At 34.0% G+C, this 13,457-nt stretch overlaps 1 protein-coding gene across 2 annotated transcripts in view; it reads right to left on the bottom strand.

Moving 5' to 3' along the window:
- LOC135217932 (probable E3 ubiquitin-protein ligase HERC4) overlaps nucleotides 1-13,457 on the bottom strand; it is a 267,751-nt gene that overhangs the window by 59,474 nt on the left and 194,820 nt on the right. For both annotated transcript variants that reach the window (XM_064254022.1, XM_064254023.1), the window contains exons 10-11: nucleotides 13,000-13,169; nucleotides 11,756-11,909 (exon numbers count right to left, since the gene is read on the bottom strand). In XM_064254022.1, the coding sequence (XP_064110092.1) occupies nucleotides 11,756-11,909; nucleotides 13,000-13,169 (324 nt within the window). The remainder of the gene's footprint in view (nucleotides 1-11,755; nucleotides 11,910-12,999; nucleotides 13,170-13,457) is intronic.

Here is a 13,457-nt window from a genome sequence, read left to right as displayed (position 1 = left end):
TCAATAACAGCAGAAGAATGATGAAAGTATGGTTTTAACGTTATACTCGTTGTGAACTGTACAGCCATGAACAACCGAACGAGAAACTTTTTTTTTTTTTTTTTTTTTTTTTTCTAAGTACAACCGAACTGGATAACATCTGTTTGGCTTGTATTTCAATCATCGTACTACAGTGCAACATTACCGTTATTTGTTTATAAATGGCGTTATGTATAGAATAGAACTGAGATATCTTAATGTAATAACTTTGCTATAGATCAGAGATTAATATAGATTAAAGATCAATCGGGAAATATACCGTTAAATTTAAACCTAGTTATAACTGAAGCTGAGAAAACTGTTCAAGCTGCTAATGACTATTATCGTACATCGGCAACAAGGATAAAACTGCAGTAAACGTCTGCCATCACACACAACTGTAGATAAAATTGGGAAAAAATCATTTTAATCAAAACTACTGTGCTTTTGAAAGAACACATTTACTGTTGGTTTCAACGCCGATATAAGATAAATAACGTAAAGTTCGTATTATGATGATATAAAAGGATTACGTATTGCGAACGGAATCACGTAATTTTTTACGCAATATACATGCTGCCAATGTAATCAGTTAACGAAAAAAATAGTAGTTCACATTCACAACGAGACATATTCAATAAATATTTCCGCCTAAAACACGCTGTATATGAAAAATAACTTTGTCTCATATAAGTCAAGTATATAGATATTCGTTTTATGCTAACTAGAAGCAAGAGCATTCGCTCAGAATTGCGTTATGGTGAAAACAGACTCGTATTCATCAGCTGATTTCAAACCACAACATTGGCCGCTCCGCGGAATACGGGCTTGAGTTTGCCGTAGTATTTTTAAAATACAATAATATGAGAATGCATACAATATTCTTGGATACAGTGAAATAATGTATAAACTTTTTAAAGGATTTATGGAAAAGATGCATAATTAATAAATAACACAATGCATTTTTCGGAACTGGCGACAAGAACGAACATGAAAAACCATCCCCTGACAACGTGGAGCGTAGTTACAAAGGCTGCCTTAATTTGTATCTTATTTCTGTACAAAAAATGAAAATACCTTTTTACGCAATATATTTCCATACACATTTTAAACATAAAAGCATAAACATTCGAAAAATCGACACATCGATCGCTAAATTTGCATTTTTTTTTTTTTAACGATATTTTTCGGAAGAGCGGCAGACGGCGGCATACATGAACGAACTTGAAAAAAAAACAAAAAAAACATCGTAGTCGATAACTTGAAGGGGAGTTTCAAAAGCTGCCTTTTTATCATATTTCTGCACAGAATTGAAAAAACTACCCTATTCGTCAATACATTTTCATACACATTTTCCTTTAAACATAAAAGCATAAACATTTATAAAATCGACATAAAAAAACATCGATCGCTAATTTGCACTTTTTTAAATCTATATTTTCGGAAGAGCGGCGGCTTACAAGAAAGAACATGAAAAAAACATCGTATTTGATAACGTGAAGGGCAGTTTCAAAAGCTGCCTTTGTATCATATTTCTGTACAGAAATAAAAATGCCTTTCACGTAATACATTTCATACACATTTTAAACAAAAGCATGAACATTTATGAATCGACACATCCATAGCTAAATTTTGCACTTATGTAACTCGATATTTTCGGCATAGAACGGCGTCAGAGGCATATATTTTACCCTAATACCTACATAATAACTCTCCATAAAATTTGTAAATATAATTTGCATAACCTTTATTGGTCTGAACGGCATTTCTACATATGTATGAACTCGTTAGACAAACGGCGCTAGCGGCGCTGTTAACTGAAATTTGTGCTGTAAAGATACCTTTAAAAATGCCTTATTTTTTTAATGATTATTTTTGACGACCGCCATAAAACCGATTCGCCGTTGAGTGATTGCGCCGTTAACCGCGGGCCGCCTGTACATAACACGAAAGGAAGGAGGGAGAGGACTACTTAGTATAGAGGACTGCGTCAACATCGAGAACAGAGCAATGGGGCAATATCTGAAAACCAGTGAAGACGAGTGGCTAAAGAGTGCATGGGAAGAAGGACTAATAAAAGTAGACGAAGACCCAGAAATATACAGAGACAGGAGAATGACAGACAGAACAGAGGACTGGCACAACAAACCAATGCACGGACAATAGTACATGAGACAGACTAAAGAACTAGCCAGCGATGACACATGGCAATGGCTACAGAGGGGAGAGCTAAAGAAGGAAACTGAAGGAATGATAACAGTGGCACAAGATCAGGCCCTAAGAACCACATATGTTCAAAGAACGATAGACGGAAATAACATCTCTCCCACATGTAGGAAGTGCAATACGAAATAAAGAAAACCATAACCACCTAGCAAGCGAATGCCCGGCACTTGCACAAAACCAGTACAAAAAGAGGCATGATTCAGTGGCAAAAGCCCTCCACTGGAGCCTGTGCAAGAAACATCAGCTACCTTGCAGTAATAAGTGGTACGGGCACCAACCTGAGGGAGTGGTAGAAAATGATCAGGCAAAGATCCTCTGGGACTATAGTATCAGAACGGATAGGGTGATACGTGCAAACAGACCAGACGTGACGTTGATTGACAAAGTCAAGAAGAAAGTATCACTCATTGATGTCGCAATACCATGGGACACCAGAGTTGAAGAGAAAGAGAGGGAAAAAATGGATAAGTATCAAGATCTGAAAATAGAAATAAGAAGAATATGGGATATGCCAGTGGAAATTGTACCCATAATCATAGGAGCACTAGGCACGATCCCAAGATCCCTGAAAAGGAATCTAGAAAAACTAGACACTGAAGTAGCTCCAGGACTCATGCAGAAGAGTGTGATCCTCGAAACGGCGCACATAGTAAGAAAAGTGATGGACTCCTAAGGAGGCAGGATGCAACCCGGAACCCCACACTATAAATACCACCCAATCGAATTGGAAGACTGTGATAAAGCAAAAAAAAAAAAAATAAATAAATAAATAATAATAATAATAATAAAGTCCTACTTGAATCAGTGTTCAGTGCGCTGAGTGAGACAATAGAGAAGCAAGGAGGGGGAAGATGGGGGTCTGCTTCCTACTGACTTACCAGCTGGGCTGGGATGATTATTTCGCCAGTTTCTTTTTGTTATGGTAAAATACCTATCTAGTGACAATTGCTTTTTAAAATTTTTTACCACTGTAAAAGTAACTCAGCTCTATAATTATCACACTGGCACCGTGTTCAGCCTCTGCGTACCTTCGATTGTTTGTTTAGACGACTTCCTTGTGAAAAGTTTTTTAATCTCTATTTCCTTTTCTTGCATTCTTTACTTATTACTTATCTATTTGCAAAACCCTCAAGTTGATTTTAAATTCTGCCATTTGCCGACAAAGTTAATGTATTGTGGCATCTTTTTTATGCACTCAAGATCCATGTGTAAACACATCAACAATCATACTGCATGCTGATTACTCTCTCTCTCTCTCTTTCACTACTCCTTTTACTTGACCTCTCAAAAGCCTTTGACAGCATGAATCACAATATATTATTTGATAAATGTACATCACTGAGTATAGATCCACTCTGGTTTATGAATTACTTACATAACAGATCCCAGTCAGTTACAATAGGTCAAATTGTCTCTTCTCAAAAAATTGTAGTTTGGTGTACCTCAGGGTTTTATTCTTGGCCCAATACTCTTTGTAATATATGTCAATGATCCGGTAAAATCACTACCTGGCCGTTTCGTCATCCAATATGCCGATGACACCCACATCTTAATTAAAGGAAATGTAAATGAAATAGACGAACTAATTCATAGGGCAGAATACATACTAAAGAAGGCCGAATACTACTTCTTAACTAATGGTTTGTTTCTTAATGAGAAAAAAACACAATTCATTTTAATAGGTTCCCAACAATATATATCAGAAATTGGAGACAATGTGCAAATAGATTTTAATGGAAATATGATTAAACCCATGAAAGCTGTAAAAAATCTAGGGGTTTATTTTGACAGGTATATGACGTTTGAAACACACATAGATGAAATTTTTAAGAAAGTGATGGGTACTTTAATTTATTTAAATAGAGTAAAAGATTCACTTGATTCTTCTACGTGTAAAATAGTTGTTCAGTCGCTGGCTATGAGTATAATCCACTACTGTTTAAGAATCTACACAAATGAAAAGGGTTCAAAAACTTCAAAACTTTGCCACCTGAGTGGCTGTTGATGTAAAAAAACATGACCACATATCCCATACCTCAAAAAATTAGAATGGTTAATGATAAAAGACAAATATACCATAGATGTCTGTAATCTTGTATTCAAAACAACACAAAAAACAACTCCTAAATGGTTATATAATTTTCCAACAGTACACACAGTTAATGGGGTTTCTACTCAACAGCAGGCATATCAGATTCTGTATGTAGAGAGGGTGAAAACAGAGATAGGCTCCCGCCAGTTTAGTATTCGAGGCCCAGCATTATACAATAAAGTACCTGGCACAATTAAACAAAAATCCTCTCTCGCTGCTTTTAATGTACACTTATAGAAACTAATTTTAAACGGTTCCGATTAGTGTAAGTTTTACTGATGTTATGCTTAATTTTCATATTAAAAGTGCTTTTTTTCCACTTTTATAGATATTGGAATTAGGTTTAGATAATACTTATGGATAAGATGGCTTTTATTTACAAATTAAGATATCCTTAATCCTTTATAATCTAGTATGCTCATGTGTTTTACTTGGTGCTATTTTAATACTATTTGTACATGACTTCTTTTTAACACAACTTATGTGGTCTTTGACAATGTATTTTAACCCTCTTACGCTGATTGGACGTATTAAACGTCAACATAAATTGTCTCCCAGGTGCCGATTGGACGTATTAAACGTAGACATAAAATTTTTTTTTTTTTAATTCACGGAAAAATACTTATATGCCTACCAGGCGAAAACTTTTGAATCACGCGCCTTGGGGGATGCTGGGAGCTCACGCATTAAGGCGTCGTTTTGTTTACAATCGTTACGCAGGCACGCAAGCGCGAATTTCTTTCTTATCACACTAAAAAGTATCAGTGACACATCTCAGAAATTATTTCGTCACTTTGACATAATTTTTGCACCATTTTAAATTAGCCGTTACATGGAGTATTATGTATGAAAATGTGTGCAATTTCATGTAGAATCTCTACCGAAATGGTCGAAAAACGCAATTGTAAGCTAAAACTCTTACACTCTAGTAATATTCAATCATTTGCCTTCATTTTGCAACAAATTGGAAGTCTCTAGCACAATATTTCGATTTATGGTGAATTTATGAAAAAGACTTTTTCCTTATGTCCGCGCGGTAACTCTTCTGATAAATTTTTTCATGCGATTGTCGTAATGTTTGCACCACTTTAAATTTGCCGATACATAAAGTTTTATATATGGAAATGTGCGCAATTACATGCACAATACAACTAAAAACAACCCATGGTTGTAGCTTTTATCAGTTTTGAATATTTTCATATAAATAACGATAAGTGCCAAAATTTCAACCTTCGGTCAACTTTGACTCTACCGAAATGGTCGAAAAACGTAAGTGTAAGCTAAAACTCTTATATTCTAGTAATATTCAATCATTTACCTTCATTTTGCAACAAATTGGAAGTCTCCAGCACAATATTTTGATTTAAGGTGAATTTATGAAAAAAAAAAAATTTTCCTTATGTCTGCGTGGTAACTCTTCCGAAAGAAATCAGAAATTTTTTCGTCCGATTGTCCTAATGTTTACCCCATTTTAAATTGACTGTTACATAAAGTTTTAATTATGAAAATGAGCGCAATTTTATGTAGAATACAACAACAAATGATTGAAGGTTGTAGCTTTTCTCATTTTTGAAATATTTGCATATAAATCACGATAAATAGAAAAAAAAACCACGTTCGGTCCACTTTGACTCTACCGAAATGGTCAAAAAACACGATTGTAAGTTAAAACTCTTACAGTCTAGTAATATTCAGTCATTTATCTTCATTTTGAAACAAATTCGAAGTCTCTAGCACAAGTTTTAGATTAATGGTGAATTTAAAAAAAAACTTTCCTTCCCTCCGTGCGCCGATTCTTCACTGCAAATCTCCGAATTGCGTACGTCGCATTATCGTTATATTTGCTCCGTTTCATATTAGGCGTTTTATAGAATTTTATAAATGAAAACATGCGCAATTTCATGTAGAATACAACAAAAAATAATTGAAGGTTGTAGCTTTTCTCATTTTCGAAATATTTGTATATAAAAATATAAAAAAAAATTTGACATTTGGTCAACTTTAACTCGTCCGAAATGGTCGAAAACTGCAATTGTAAGCTAAAACTCTTACAGTATAGTAATATTCAATCATTTATCTTCATTTTGAAACAAATTGGAAGTCTCTAGAACATTATTTAGATTTATGGTGGATTTTTGAAAAAACATTTTTTTACATCAGTGCATTACAAATTCATGCATCATTTTGTGATAATATTTTCTCTGTGTTGCTTTGATCGTTTTACAATGTGTTATATACCAAAATGATCATAATTTAGTGTACAATACAACGAAAAAACAATTACCTCGTAAGCTTTGACACTTTTGCTCACAGCGTGATTTGAATACAATTATATATGAAATTTAGTTTTCGCACTATCATATATCGCATTATTTATATATGATAATGATATTTCTGATAGTTGCATACTAAACTTCAGGCAATGACAAAAAAGGAGCCCAAAATTAACTCTTAATCTTGAAAACTAAGCGCGCTGTGATTTTTTGAAAAAAAAAATTTCCGCTTCGGCGCTCACTCCGAGACCGCCTCGGCATACAGGAGACGATTTTTATTATACCCCTTTGGCGTAAGAGGGCTAATATTCAAGAAGAATAATTTTTACTCATATTTTCAGTAAATACTTTCTAATTTCATGATATTCTTTTATTACTGATGAATTTTATTAATGACTAAGTTTTAGTCGTTTTGTTGATTCTTAAACTTTGTATGTCTAAAATAACAATTATTTTAACTATTTGTAAGATGATTTTACTAATTATAGTTTTATATTTTATGAACACCCAATGTAAATATTGGAAATAAAGAATTATTTTGGACACATACACTATCGATTCCTTTGATAATCCTTGTAAAATGTGAATAAAACTGCTTTTGTTATCAACCTTTGCTACTACAATCATCTCGGCTTCCTTAAAGGTTCCTGTCTCTCCTCCCTCCATCTTCCAGCCAGACATGCGTCATTTTCACCAAACAATTTGTAAATCATATATAATACTGTTTTATTACTTTATGCTTTTAATTTAGCTTTTGAACACAATACAGGCGGTCCCCGGGTTACGACGGGTCCGGCTTACGACGTTCCGGGGTTACAACGCTTTTTCTTAAATATTCATTGAAAAATCCGCCCTGGGTTACAACGCTTGTTCCGAGGTTACGACGCTGACGCTTCATGTTTACGATGCTTTTAAAAAACACATACTATGATAAGATAAGAATCCTTTATAGTTTAGCACAGTTTCTCTCTCTCTCTCTCTCTCTTTGTATTTTCCAACGAAAATAATCACTATAATTCTCTCTCTCTCTCTCTCTCATCATCTCTTCTTCTCTCGGTCTCATGGGGTGCTCTCTCTCTCTCTCTCTCTCGCTCTCTCTCTCACAAAGATGTATGTTTTTTTAGTATGATAAATAAATGATTTACTATTTTCAAATATTATATTAATTTATACAGCAATAATATCAATTCATTAAAGAAAAATACCATAGCGAATTAGTAAGATTTTAGCTTACATTTAAAAATTATGGAAGAATGAAGGAAATCCCAGTCTTCTTCAAGTAACTTCCAGTAACCTTTTCTCAGATTCAGGTACTAAAACTGTCAGATATATCAAGTTCTGTGACAGCCAGGAGGGGGAAAATCTGGGGGAAGAGCTGCAGTGTTGCAATCACGTGGTCCTGACATTTCCCCCCCCTCTCTCTCTCTCTCTCTCTCTCTCTCTCTCTCTTCTGCCACACAAGATGATAATGGGTCATAGTGGTAACTCCCTCCCTCTCTTTCGCTGGAAGCGTTATAAGTATTTTTTGAGAGAACAGAGAGAGAGAAACACTCTCTCTCTCTCTCTTTTACCGAGATGAAAGAATTTTTATGGTACTAGTATGTAAAATGTTTATTGATAATTTCAGTTTATTTAATAATAATAATAATAATAATAATAAATAATAATTATAATAATAATATAATAATAAACTTTAATTACAAAATTCATAATGGTCCGTATTTTAAAGAGATGAAAATGACCTTTCCATTTCACTTGTAAGGATAATTCCTCTTTCTTACTGAGATGAGAGAATTTTTATGGTAGATGCACGTGTTTATTATATTTTCAAATAATAAATAATAAAAATAATAATAATAATAATAATAGATAATAGTAATAATACGATAACTAATTTCAAAAGAAAATTCTTCCCTTTGTCTTTTTCTGTATCAATTTCCCCACCTCAACTCGGAGTGACACTCGAGCTTAACAATGCTATACAATGGTCAACGAATTTAATGGTTTTAATATGTAATCTCTCTCTCTCCTCTCTCTCTCGTCGTCTCTCTCTCTCTCTCTCTCTCTCTCTCTCTCTCTCTCACTGAGATAGATCATTTCATGACTGTATGTAATAAGTTTATCATTAATATTTTCCCAATAATAATACTATAAGTACAAAATTCATATCTGAGTATTTTAAATACAATAATCATTCCATTTCTCTCTTTTAAATACTGTAAGGACAACTCTCTCTCTCTCTCTCTCTCTCTCTCTCTCTCTCTCTCTCTCTCTCTCTCTCTCTCTCTCTCTCTCCACAAGATACTTGTCATACATTTGGTGTTTCTATTTCTTCCTTGTATCTCTCTCGGTCTCAGCAAAAGAATTGATAGACTGACAAACATAATTGCACAGTCCTCTCTTTCTCTCTTCTCTGGAGAAATATATGTATTTATGGGAGGGGGAAAAAACGGGGAAAAAAGTTGCCTACAGACATTCATTTCAATCTATTGAAACCGTAAGGAGTTATTTCTCTCTCTCTCTCTCTCTCTCTCTCTCTCTCTCTCTCTCTCTCTCTCTCTCTCTCTCTCTCTCTCTCTCTCTCTCTCTCTTGTATTTTAATGAAAATATACAGTAATTTGTGAATACACAGTGTTGCACATGAAAAAAGTAAATTAGTGATAATTTTAGAGATACGGCCCTAAGAAAAATTGCAAATTAGTAGTGAAATTTTCCCTGTGGACATGTTTTCAAGAACGTCGTTCCGGCTTACGACGATTTTCGGGTTACGACGCGTCTTAAGAACGGAACCCCCGTCGTAACCCGGGGACTGCCTGTAATGAAAAAAATCTGAAAAGGGGGGCTTTTTGGGTTGGGTGGAACAAATTATTCTGAATCCCTTTATTTCTTATTGGGATATTTGTTTCGTATTTCAAACAGCCTTCTGGAACGGATTAAGTTCGAACTCTGAGGTACTACTGTACATATATGTATAGTACTATTTTTCTGCATGCTAAAAAGAAGAAACAAAATTCAATAAATGTTGCAACAGAAAAATGTCCACTGATGATGCAACATTTCCTTCATAACTAAATAGCACAATCAATATGGTTTATAAGCTACTAAAAACAGAAAATAAGCCAAGAAACATTACAAAGAAAGCACCTGGTATGAAGCTTTTTACAAATGTTATGACATTATCACAGAGTCCATTTTTTCAGCATTTTGTGATGCTGTGCCACCAAATGCCACCAATGGTGTCATGCTGTCATAATGACCAAACCATTTCTGCAGTGATGTTACTTCAAATAGTCTTCCGTATAATATTTGTATTATAGTTCATACTATCAATACTTGTAATACACTTCATACTACCCATTTAAAAAATAAACATGTAATATACTTCATACTACCCATTTTAAAAAGTAAGTTTAATAATGTAAGCATTCCGCTTACGGGAAAACTGTAAGCTTTCCATCAAATTTGGTTTAAATAGTCTCTAGCCTTTGTGACACAATTGTATCCTAATCTTAAATTTATGTTTCTTGTTTAATGACAAAGTAATTAAAGACATTACATGACACTTCAATCTTACTGCTGTCAGCTCAGAACATACTGGATAGAATATTCTTCCCTAACAAACAAAGGTATCAATCTCTGACTTCAAGATCATAAACATGGGTCACTTCCCTTTTGTTACCATAACTGGCTTCTTTGAATACAGTCGGACATCAAGGTGCAAAAGATACCAAAAAATGAGGCCATGTGATTGGTACTTAAGCATAATCTTACTGTAAGAGAATAATTCATGACCATAACCTGAACAGGCCAAACCACTCATGTCAAATACCAAAAGTTAATTGTATTCAGAAGGATAACATATAAGTGAAATGTATATGCTTACTCTGAGAAGCTTATATTTCAACAAGATTTCCAGCAAGTTTACTGGGAGGTAATCCTTTCCTAATGCAAAAGTTACAGGTATCACTTTTATTATGTAGGTTATAACTGTACCATCATTTATCTTGTCCTCTCTCTTCCTTGATGCCTGCCTCTCATGAAAGCAAAATATATTGAGTTTAAGAGGCTTTTCACAGAAAACTTTTTTTTTAAGGCACTTATAAGGTGGAGTTTTCAGTTTTTAAGCATACCGCGATACGTACCACTTTTGTGAGCCCTACCTAGCACAGTGTAAATGGTACAAAAGGTTCTTTGCAAAGTCCATTCAGTGTATGGAGTCCCTCCTTTTACTTAGCATTTTCTTTGGTCTCTCCTTTCTATCTTAACTTAAATTTGCCCTATTCCAATTTCATTCCTCATCTGAGAGTAAATCCTTCAGGCAATCCCTATAAGAAGCCAGCGAATTGACTTCCGTGGACAGTTTGCAATAATAACATCTGACTTGAACAGTTTATTTTTAATTAGTTTCTATGGCTTGAATTTAGAATTCTACTACTAAACGTCTGTCAACATAAAAATCTTGACTTTCTATCCCCACAAATTATCATAAATTAGAAATACTAATCATTTTCCAGTCTTTTTCTTCCAAATTACCACCAAAAAGCCTCTTGTTTTAAATATCAGTTTCTATCGCATATGGAAATATAAAACACAATATTTACATATAGTAGCTATTAGTGAATTGTTGGTAAACATGATTGAGTTATGTATATTAGATCGACACCTTTCCCATTAAAGCCTTACCAAGGAACACCTTACTTAACAGCACTCTTATACAAAACATCAAAAGAAGAGGGAGAGAATAAAACTAAAATACTTCAACTGACCAGCAAATAAAAAATTACCTAACACATAGCAAGGCTAAAAATCCTGTTGCTGGTCAAACGAAAGCTTTTATAAGTGAAAGCAAATACAACACAAACAATTCGAGGAACCAAAATAATAAAGAAAACTCCCAATAAAAGACCATGCCACAGCAATTCAAGACAAATGTGAACTCAGTCCCAGATGCACAAAGAATAATTCTGTTTATTACCCAACACTGGAGATCTACCCAATGCATATGAGAAATTACCAAAGAATAACTGCAGTTTACTGTCTGAGGAGTTGATGCATCTAGATGCCATAACCAAAATGTGGGTTACATTATAATTAATGGGTTTGCTGTGAAACAAATTAAGGCTTAATTTTATTTATGATCACTTACCACTTCAGAAACCGATTCTCGTGGTAAACGTCCAAGTTTTGCTATATAATCTTCTGCAAGTCTATAATCCAAACCATGACTATGCTTATTAGGTTCTTTATCTAAAAACGATGCATTCCAACATGAAGGAGAAGCAAAAGCTGTTTCCATGTACCTGATGGGAACAAGAATACAGCAATTTTACATTTACTTAATTACAGAAAAGCTTAAGAAGAATAGCAACTGACATCATCATAATGTATGTAGACTTCAATTAAGGGCCAATTGTAAAACCAAGAAAATTTTTCAACTATTAAATATCTTGAACAAAAAGTAAATTTGTTTATCCATCACATACAAAATGTGAGTTACCATAACAAATGCAAAAAAAATTAAGAAAACAGCTCAAAGCAATCTGCAATATCAAAACGAATACTGAGTAATAAATTCATCAATATTTAAAAAATCTAAATATCTTTTAAATAAAACACACTACATTACACTATAGTATACACTAAATATCAGCCATTCCACTTGGTTACACAGTATCTGGGTAAATATACCTATCATATTTACAAAGGAGAAGGTTACAACATTTATAACAAATACTGACCACATTTATATACAGGTAGTCCCCGGTTATCAGCAGACTCGGTTATGGACGATCCGATTTTATTGTGCTTGTCTAGCGCCATAAAATCACAGATTTACAGCACCCTAACGTACTGAGTTTCGGTTATCAGCACCATATGGCACCATAACATACCTAATAGAGGCATCATTAACCAGTTATAAGCGCCATTCACCAAAACTCGGCACCCTAAGCGCCATAAATTGCAGTTTTGGTTTATGGCGGTTTTTGGTTATCAGCACCCCACCAAGAACTGAAACCCCCACAAATAACCAGGGTCTGCCTGAGGTCTAAACAAATATGTAATATCCAATGTATAAGCGAGTAACCAATAAACTCATTTCATTTTGGTTCATGTGAAACCTAAATTTTGTTCAAAACTTTCAACATTTTATATGAGAATTTACTTTACAAGTTTTTTACACCACAATTTATTATGGATCAATTTATCAATAAAATCAGACAACATGATTAACACACAAACCCATCACTCATGTGCTCAACATTCATATGTGTCTTCATCATACACATCATTAGTATTTTCGTTTGAACAAAAAAAAAACTCTAGATAAGACTAAGAGACACCTTCTACAGAAAAGTCTTCAATAAATACATTAAGCTGGGCACTACTTACGTGAAGAGATCATCATCAATCATATCCTCTTCCCCTATAGATAACATCTTATCAATCTTTGACTGATCGATGCAGAAAGGCAGTTGAGCTGGCATTTCTTCACAAAAATCAGCAGCCATACCAGATCCCTTAGTTACTATTGCTAAACTGGAATCTCCACCAGCATAAATCTGAAATTTAATTAGTTACTTCAACTAAATATCAAGACCCTTTCAAGATGAGCATTCTATAATACTGAACAGTTAAAAATAAAACATTTTGTAATTTTTCACCTCAAGCAAAAATTCCTTTCCTAGCACACCTATACTGTTAAAATTTGAAAGGCTGGGCAGGATATGCACACTGAAAAGTTTTATTTCATATTTCTTCATGTCTCAAATGATAAAATATGAGACCAGCATTTTTCTCACTTTTTTTTTTTTTTACCCATTTGGAAGGTAAAATGTAAAAAAGCATCA

This window comes from Macrobrachium nipponense, chromosome 9 (genome assembly GCF_015104395.2).
Source record: "Macrobrachium nipponense isolate FS-2020 chromosome 9, ASM1510439v2, whole genome shotgun sequence".
NCBI classification, from domain to species: domain Eukaryota; kingdom Metazoa; phylum Arthropoda; class Malacostraca; order Decapoda; family Palaemonidae; genus Macrobrachium; species Macrobrachium nipponense.
Note: the sequence above shows the minus strand (reverse complement) of the source record. Positions and strands in the feature narration are given on the sequence as shown.